The sequence below is a fragment of the Colobus angolensis genome, unplaced genomic scaffold, assembly GCF_000951035.1.
Source record: "Colobus angolensis palliatus isolate OR3802 unplaced genomic scaffold, Cang.pa_1.0 Scaffold92, whole genome shotgun sequence".
NCBI lineage: Eukaryota > Metazoa > Chordata > Mammalia > Primates > Cercopithecidae > Colobus > Colobus angolensis.
This window is the reverse complement of record NW_012123154.1, coordinates 2,946,833-2,956,556: the sequence shown is the minus strand read 5'-3', so window position 1 is coordinate 2,956,556 and position 9,724 is coordinate 2,946,833. Positions and strand designations below refer to the sequence as shown.

General features: G+C 41.7%; 2 protein-coding genes across 6 annotated transcripts in view; one reads left to right on the top strand and one right to left on the bottom strand.

The window, feature by feature from the left end:
* Positions 1–3,068: 3,068 nt before the first annotated feature.
* METTL9 (methyltransferase like 9) overlaps positions 3,069–9,724 on the bottom strand; it is a 60,020-nt gene continuing 53,364 nt past the window's right edge. For 3 of the 5 annotated variants that reach the window (XM_011931925.1, XM_011931923.1, XM_011931921.1), the window contains exon 5: positions 3,069–5,305. In XM_011931925.1, coding sequence (XP_011787315.1) covers positions 5,103–5,305 — 203 coding nt within the window. In that variant the 3' untranslated portion in view covers positions 3,069–5,102. Of the gene's footprint in view, positions 5,309–9,724 lie in introns of all 5 variants that reach the window. The other 2 variants (XM_011931924.1, XM_011931922.1) reach the window with 1 other exon arrangement.
* Positions 8,453–9,724, top strand: part of IGSF6 (immunoglobulin superfamily, member 6) — an 11,969-nt gene continuing 10,697 nt past the window's right edge. Inside the window, exon 1 of the mRNA XM_011931920.1 lies at positions 8,453–8,587. Within this exon, the coding sequence (XP_011787310.1) occupies positions 8,521–8,587 (67 nt within the window). The 5' untranslated portion in view covers positions 8,453–8,520. The remainder of the gene's footprint in view (positions 8,588–9,724) is intronic.

The window sequence follows — 9,724 nt, the reverse complement described above, 5'->3', positions numbered from 1 at the left end:
ACAGAGCGAGACGCCATCTCAAAAAAAAAAAAAAAAAAAAGAATAAAATAACTGCCAGTGTATTCGCTTGAACTCTGGCATTTGGAAAAGTGTTGAGAGTTCACAGTCATTTAAAACGAACGTTCTGTGTTGAATCCTAAACAGGATATAAGAAAACAGCATTTGGGCATTATATCTGTTCTTATTTCCAGAACTTAAGAAGTACAGATATATAAGACATCCCAATTTACATGGTCATTTACTTGAGAGAAAAAATATTTATTTTTCATTTTACATGTATTGGAAGTAATTTTAAAGTGACTTTGTAACAAAAGCATATTATTTAATCCATGTGAATACAGCATACTGACCCAAATCCAGAGGGAATTCTTAAGTTCAGTCATGTAATAATATTCTCCCAGTTCTCCAAAAGTATAAAATTTCACAGTGAAAAAGAAGTATTTTGTTATCACTGAATACTGACTCCAATTCAGTGATACCGATATAGATAGCAAGCTACAAAGCACAGTTTACTAGTAAATGAAGCCAAATGCCATACAAGTTGTACTATAAAAACAAATGATGCACTAGTCATTAGGGAAATGCAAATCAAAACCACAATACTGCCTTACACCCAATAAGATAGCTACTACTACTTAAAAAAAAAAAAAAAATAGGCTGGACATGGTGGCTCACACCTGTAATCCCAGCACTTTGGGAGGCCAAGGCTGGCAGATCAACTGAGGTCAGGAGTTCGAGACCAGCCTGGCCAACATGGCGAAACCCTGAAACCCGTCTCTACTAAAAATACAAAAATTAGCCAAGCGTGGTGGTAGGTGCCTGTAATCCCAGATATTCAGGAGGTTGAGGCAGGAGAATCACTTGAACCCAAGAGATGGAGGTAGCAGTGAGCTGAGATTGTGCCTACACTCCAGCCTGGGTGACAGAGCAAGACTCCATCTCAAAGGAAAACAAGATAATGTTGGTGAAGATGTGGAGAAACTGGAATGGTTGTGAACTGTTGGCAAAAATGTTAAATGGTGCAGAAAACAGCATTGTGGTTCCTCAAATAATTAAAAATAGAATTACCACATGATCCAGTAATTTCACTTCTGGTTATATACCCAAAAGAATTAAAAGCAGGGTCACAAGATATTTGTACACTCATGTTCACAGCAGCGTTATTCAGAACAGCTAAAAGACAGTAGCAACCCGAGTTCATCAACACACTAATGGATAAGCAAAATATGGTCTATCCATACAATAGATTATTCAGCCTTAAAAAGGAAGGAAATTCTGGCTGGCACGGTGGCTCACACCTGTAATCCCAGCCCTTTGGGAGGCCAAGGCGGGTGGATCACTTGAGGTCAGCGAGTTTGAGACCAACCTGGCCAACATGGTGTAACTCTGTTTCTACTAAAAATACAAAAACTAGCCAGGCGTGGGGGCAGGCGCCTGTAATCTCAGCTACTCAGGAGGCTGAGGCAGGAAAATGGCTTGAACCCAGAAGGCAGAGGTTGCAGTGATCCATGATCGCGCCACTGAACTCCAGCCTGGGGGACACAAAGAGATGTCTCAAAAAAAAAAAAAAGGAAGTTAATTCTGACATCCTCTACAACATTGGTGAATTCTGAGGGCATTGTGTTAAGTGAAAGAAGCCATGGGCCGGGCACGGTGGCTCATGCCTGTAATCCTGGCACTTTGGGAGACCGAAGCAGGTGGATCACAAGGTCAAGAGTTCGAGACCAACCTGGCCAACATGGTGAAACCCCATCTCTACTAAAAATACAAAAATTAGCCAGGCATGGTGGTGCACGCCTGTAATCATAGCTACTCAGAAGGCTAAAGCAGGATTGCTTGAACCCGGGAGGCAAAGGTTGAAGTAAGCTGAGATTGCGTCACTGTACTCCAGCCTGGGCAACAGAGTAAGACTCCATCTCAGAGAAAAAAAAAAAGGAGGAGGAGGAGGAGGAGGAGAAGGAGGAGGAGGAGGAGGAGGAGGAGGAGGAGGAGGAGGAGGAGGAGGAGAAGGAGGAGAAGGAGGAGGAGGAGGAGAAGGAGGAGGAGGAGGAGGAATAAGCAGGTCGCAAAAGGGCAAATATTGTATAATTCCAATTATATGGGAGGTGACTGGATCATGAGGCGGATCATGACTACCTCGAGTAGTCAAAGGGACAGAAAGTAGAACGATAGTTGCCAGAGGATGGGGTGCAGAGAATGGAGAGTTCTTGTTTAGGAACACAGTTTCAGTTTTGCAAGATAAAGGCAGTGCTAGGCCAGGGGCAGTAACTCACACCTGTAGTCCCAACACTTTGGGAGGCCAAGGTGGAAGGATCACTTGAGGCCAGGAGTTTAAGATCAGCCTAGGCAACATAGTCCTGATTTGTTTCAAGTTATTTATGAGCCCAGTTTATGTACAGACTGAGACAGTACAACTCAGACCAGGCTGCCCTGATTCCATGCACTATCTCCCAGCCAGTGGAAGCACTGGATGTAAGGTAACTGGGGGTTGCTTAAGCATCTGCACTAACATGGTAGGCCACTGTAGCCACTGGCAGCCCATGATACTATACTGTCATTGCTAGAGAAAAAGGATCATGGAACACCTCTATCAGTAACCAAATAGTGGGAAGCAATTAATGAAAACATCTTGCTTCATTAATACTGTAATTAACATACTCAGTATAGCCTATTAATACTATACTCAGAACCAAGGGAAAACAAAGCTTTGCTCAGGAAGACTTGAAACATCTACATTTTATTTTCCAACCTGACTTTTTTTCTGTTAGAAGCCAACCATGTAAAAACTGACGACAGGTCACACTGGATGGCAGAAAACACAGTATTGCTTTTAACTACTCTGTACAAGCGATAAATGACTAAGGGCATTGTACCTCCTTTCCTCTCTGAGATCAGTGGTCTGAGCACTTTAGGAGCTTAAAATGCAGGTGCAGGGAGCTAGGAATCACAGGTGTAGCTTGCATTTCAACCTTTAAGGTCAACTGGTTAGCTTGCTTTGACCACAAATAAAGCTCTTCTTAATTTCTCTAGGAGAGTCTTAACTTGATATGAAGCACTTACACGAGGAATGGTGCAGACAAGGCAGCTTTATTGTACTTTGTGGGGAGAAAAACATGATTCCATTTAGGGGGAAAAAAGCCATTGACACTCAGTAAGCAACACTGCCATCTAGTGGAATGGTGACACACCACCAAGAATTTCAAGACCCGATAGGAAATGTGAGTGGATTTGGTTTCAATTTTCACCATAAAACAGCACTTTTAATAAGCTGGTTTTCAGAGAAACTACTGATTTTTTTTGAGAAACTACTTTTATCTTTAAAATGCATAAATGTATGTGTTTTCTCTGTTTTGGGGGGTGGTTAAGAATGAGTTGTATTTTTCTTATTAGAACATAAAATTCTCACCTTGAAAGTTAGAAAACACTTTGGGGCAACCCGCCTCTTTGAACATCCATCACTTCTGCTTGACAGTCTAACAGCAACCCCTGATTTTGACAGACAGTTTATAAAGAAGCAAAACTCAGCTGTACAAGAACGACATTAAGTTTTCTCATTTCCTCTTTCTATTTTTACAATCTATAGTGCTAAGTATTTATACTTCACTTATTTGAATTCCTGGAAAAAAATCATTAGAACACACCAATAACAATTTTGCATAAATCACATAACCCAACTCTTAGTATGACTGCACAGTAACAGTGGAAGATATTGGTGTGAGGATGTGGGAATGCAGTTCTTAATGAATAATAAAGGAAATTCTTCAGGTTTTAATTCGCCTTTATACCCAGGTGTTGGAGTGAGTGTTGATTTGATGACTTCTATGAGTATATAAATGAGAATACTTAATGAAACACCTAGATGAAAAAAGAAATAAACTTGTGAGAATAACATATTGTTAATAACCACAATCTCATATCGACATTTCTGTTATTACTGAGATTTCAGATTCTGGGTTAAGTGCTCTGCTCTTTGGAATATCCACGATGGTTATTGATCTTGCTAATGGGTTCCTTATTGCAGCGTTTCTGGGTTTATGGTTGGAGGCACTCACGGATTCCAGAATGCATGAGTCTGACACGGTCTTCATCAAACCATATTCTTGGCAAATAATAAACTCCTTTAAGGATTTCAGGGAAGAGCCAAGCTCTGGGAGAGAGGTATACAAGTGTAGAGTAAGAAGTTGAATTAAAACATTTTTAGTTGCATTTTGTCAGTAGACAAAACTGAATGTTTCAATTCTGAGAACCTGAGATTGTCCAGAAAAAAACAAAAGTTCAGGGTGTGGGACATGAGCAATGAAAAGTCAGAACCAGGTTATTTTGCATTTTCACAGCAGCATTAACTGGGGAGTGGAGGTGGTCCCTGAAGTTCTATATCTGAATGAGGCTGGGTTTTTTTGTTTTTGTTTTTGTTTTTACTGCCTCAGTGTTCACTGCAATTTACAATCATCTACCCTTCCCCCCAGTCTGAAGCCTTCCTTCCCCACTATTCAAATTATCTGCGTCATTCACATAATGCTACTATTTGGGTACTCCTGAAGCCAAACCAATAAAAAATGCTAGGGGAGCCTTATATTAATTCAAACATGATGCCAAAGTCATCTCCAAAAAAGTTTATTAGCATGATTAAAAACATTTTCTTGAATAATAACAGAAAGAATTTCTAAACATGAAAGAGTATCAGCGGCTATACCTTAAAACCAGTATTTGGAATTGAATGGACAGCTTTATTGCCAGTCTTCAAAAAACAATCCATTGATTGGTTCCAGGAAGTCGTGACTATTGCTTTGTCTGGGAATGAGTCCCTACTGTAATTAAGTATAAAAAATATCTTCCATCATAATTGGAGTGTGACCTGCATTGCAGAGTGGCTCTGAGTAAAGAGTTGATAAAAATTCACAAAGAGTTGGGTTTTTGTCTTTTAAAAACATTCCTTTACACACTACAAAGAAATAATTAGTATTTTGGCTTTTTAAATTCCTACATGATATTTAGAATGGCAGTCCCCAAGGGTCCTCCCTTCACATAATTGTGAACACAGACCCTCTTCCAAGGGCACATCCCGGAGGATGTGGACTCCGAAGACTTCGACCTCCACGTGTTTATACTGGTTTGAGAACAAAGACAGCGTCATCCAGAACGTAGTAGTCATTATACATGTCGCCTTCACACAGGTATGGCAGTCTGGTGAAAGCTTCGATAACAAAACCGGCTTTTCTGAAAACTTCAGGCAGACTATTCACTTGTTCTTCCCAGTTCTGTCCCTTGATTTCCAAAATTTCTGATGGTTTCTCCCACTTGCCACCTACTAATACAAACAAAAACATTCAGTTAAATTCTTGAACAAACAAGTGATTTAAAGAGGGAAGCAGGGAGGAGCCATATCCACCAAGGACTTGGTATATTCCAGGCCTGAGGGCTTCATGACTTACCTCTTTCATGCTTCCCAGGTACTCTTTGAAACAGGTGGGCACACAGATAAAGAACAGACTCAGAAGGGCTGAAGAACTTGCCCACGCTTGCAAGGTTAATGAGTGTCAGTACGGAAATGTAAGCCCAGGTTTGTCTGGATCCAAGGCCCACACTGTTATCTTCTCTGACAGTTTTGGGTAGTATCTGCCAATAGACTGACTGGGGGGCGTAATGGTTAATGGGTTTAGAAAACTGGTTATTAAATGCTGGAGGCCGGGCGCGGTGGCTCAAGCCTGTAATCCCAGCACTTTGGGAGGCCGAGACGGGCAGATCACGAGGTCAGGAGATCGAGACCATCCTGGCTAATACGGTGAAACCCAGTCTCTACTAAAAATACAAAAAACTAGCCGGGCAAGGTGGCGGGCGCCTGTAGTCCCAGCTACTCCGGAGGCTGAGGCAGGAGAATGGCGTAAACCCGGGAGGCGGAGCTTGCAGTGAGCTGAGATCTGGCCACTGCACTCCAGCTCGGGCGACAGAGCAAGACTCCTGTCTCAAAAAAAATAAATAATAAAATAAATGCTGGAATACTGCAACTGAGAGTAACATGTAATATTTGAAAGACAGTTTTGGACAAGTGCAAGAAAATACCACTGGTGTAGTAAACTTAGGCAACTTGTTACCCAAAGAGATTTATTAGGCTGAAAATAAAAACAGTTCATGAATGATTTTAATTTATAAAAACAGATCATTGTGGAGTTTTTCAAGGGAAACTGACTCATTCCTTGCCTTTTCAGAACAATTTTATAAACATTAAGCTCCAGGACCAGAAAGAGGTGGAACAGTAGGATGGATGCACCATCCGGCATTTCTTGGACTAGAGATGAAGCCTCTATCAGTCATTTCCAAACTCATGAGCAAAAGATGCCTGGGGGACAAGGGAACTAGGGAAGGTCCTCAAATTCACATACAAACCTGACACTGACTACAGACACACACACACACAGATGATAGTATATTTAACTTTGGGAGTACTTTTTAGGTACTATGGTGATACAAAAACTACATACATCTGTTGAAATGTTAAAACCAGATGGAGGCTAGGCATAGTGGCTCACGCCTGTAATCCCAGTACTTTGGGAAGCCGAGGCGGGTGGATCATGAGGTCAGGAGATCAAGATCATCCTGGCTAACACGGTGAAACCCCGTTTCTACTAAAAAAAATACAAAAAAAATAGCCGGGCGTGGCGGCATGCACCTGTAGTCCCAGCTACTTGGGAGGCTGAGGCAGAAGAACGGTGTGAACCTGGGAGGTGGAGCTTGTAGTGAGTGGAGATCATGCCACTGCACTGCAGCCTAGGTGACAGAGCGAGACGCCATCTCAAAAAAAAAAAAAAAAAAAAACAGATTGCGAATAACTTTGTCTTTCTGTTAATGAGAAAATATATCATGAGCAGATGCCAAGGGCACAGACATCATATCATGGTGGAGAGATTTTTCAAAATTTTCAGTGGTGCAGATGACGCTCTTCCCATGTCTGGGGAATTGCCTGCCCAGAATCTGGGAGAGAGGCAAGGCCTGGGAGCCGCTTTCCTGGCCTGCCGTGCAGCTGAGGCGCTGGCACGCAGCCTGAGCCAGGCACACTTGCCCACACCCTGGAATGGACAGCCAATGACCCAGAGCAGTGGGGATGTGAGCTTCTCCTTCTCTGGGGGTGGAGCAATGGCAGTGAGACCAAGGGGCCGGGGCAGTGGTTGAGGGATGCTGATGAAAGGGCTGATGGCACCTAGTGTTTGGCAGTGGCAGCAGCATCCTCTTCAGACCTGTTTACGGTGTGATTTGAGGCATTCTTCCTGGCTGTGGATCCCACACAAGATTCACCAGCCCTCCCAGTGACTCTAGGAGCTACCTTCAAATGCTTGCATAAATTTCCTTTTGTTTAAGTCAGCCTGAGTCTGTTTCTGCTGCTTTACAAAGAAGACACTTACTGAATCACTACTAAGCACTGGGGGAGAGGACACGGAGGGCAGAGGGCCCACATATTTGTCTCTCAACACATTAAAAGGGGGTCTTTGGGCCAGGCACAGTGGCTCACACCTGTAATCCTAACACTTTGGGAGGCGAAGGCAGGGGGATTGCTTGAGGCCAGGACTAGCCTAGACAACACAGAATCTACAAAAAAATAAAAATTGGCCAGGGGTGGTGGTGCACACCTGTAGTCCCAGCTACTCAGGAAGTTGAGGCTGCAATGAGCTGAATCTCGCCACTGCACTCCAGCCTGGGTGATAGAGACCCTGTCTCAAAAAAAGGGGGGAAGGCAGGTGTCTTTGGATTCAAAACTGGAGTACAAAAAGTTAGTAATAGACAATTTACTTCTTCACTGCATGAGAATGTGTTGTTTACTAACTTTTCTCTTGTCTCTACACAAAGCCACTTCTCCTTCTGCTGTTTCTTTGTTCCCAGCCATTACTGGCCCAGAGTGGCACCCACAGCAATGAACCACAATCTTGCCACTGCACTCCAGCCTGGATGATAGAGACCCTGTCTCAAAAAAAAGTGGGGAAGGAAGGTGTCTTTGAATTCAAAACTGGAGTACAACTAGTTAATAATAGACAATTTATTTCTTCACTGCACTAGAATGTGTCGTTTACTAACTTTTCTCTTGTCTCTACACAAAGCCACTTCTCCTTCTGCTGTGTCTTTGTTCCCAGCAGTTACTGGCCCAGAGTGGCACCCACAGCAGATACCCTGGACAGTGACTGAACTGTTCTGAAAAATCCAAGTATGAATTATCTGTCAAACAATACTCCTTCTTCCTGGGAATATGTGCTACGTGTAAATCAAAATCTCACCCAAAAACATCTAACACCTATGAGGACTGTAAAATCCATGAAAAAAAAAAATGATACGCACATTTCTAAATGTGTTCCAGGCCAAAATCTCAACGTTAAATGATGAAGCTGAGTTACAAACCATCCTTGCACAATTTCAAAAAGTTCCTGATTATGGTTCCTTCAGAAGAGGTTCCTCTCTTCAGCTCTTCCCTTCTGAAAAAAGAAAGCCAACTTTCCTTTCAAATACACACCCCAACCTGCCCCGGCACACACAGAAATGGGAACTGTGAGCAGAAGCCACATCGCTCGCCATCTGCAAACCAATCTCATTCTATTTTGTGTCGGTAAGGTTCTTTTACTTCTCCTCCTCCATTTTATTTAAATCAATTGCTATTTTTCACTTAATGCATTTATATTTTAAGCTCCTTCAGATTAATTTTTAAATGTATAACATTATGGAAACTGCCTAAGAGGATAAATTGCCTTTTTCCCCTGAGAAATAGATAATAAAAAAATAGCTGAGAAAAAGTTTCATATTAACCTTGAAAAGTCTCTTTGCTATTATGCTGCTTTGGAGACAATCTGACCAAACAAAGGGCTGAAAATATTCTTAAAATTGTAGGTACATCAACAATTTAATTATCATACAAACTTGATCTGCACATAGAAAGCAATAAACAATTATTTGCTGAATATTTTCAAAGACCAATTTCTATAAAAGTACTTTTCGTTTAAGAAAAAAAACTGCCATGACTCCTTATATAGAGAATAGCCATCCCATAATATATCTGTTTTTAAAATTCTGCCTACCCGTTTTTTTATCTACAAAAGAGAAAGTATTTCCAATGCATCTAATAATCTCAGATTTGCCCACACAATTTGGATTATAGGGCAGGGAAGGGGGAAAAGTTCTTAAAATTAATTTTTTCTCATCTGTGAAGAAATACATCAAAATGTTAATGGGAGTTATTTCAGGCAAAAGGACTATGGGTGACTTTTTGCTTCTACTTTTAATAATCTGTTTTTTGCTATTAAGTATATATTACTTTCATAGACTTTTAATTAGCATTACTTTAAAGAAGAGTTATTGTCTTTTAGAGATATATTCTGAAAGACATGCAAATAAAATGGATGGGATTTGCTCTAAAATAACATGGGAGTGAGGGAGTAGGTGGGAGGAGAAAAGAAACAAGATTGGGTAGAAGCCATGTGATGGCAGGGGGCTGACTGTACTACTTTGCTACTTTGATATGTTAGAAATTTGAAATCTAATATCATAAACAAAGCTTTGGGCTGGGCGTGATGGTTCACGCCTGTTTGGGGGCCAAGGTGGGAGGATTGCTTGAGCCCAGGAGTTTAAGATCAGCATGAACAACATAACGAGACCCCCCATTTCTACACAATAAAAAAAAATAGCTGGGCGTGATGGCATGCACCTGCAGCCCCACCTACTTGGGAGGCTGAGGCAGGAGGATCACTTG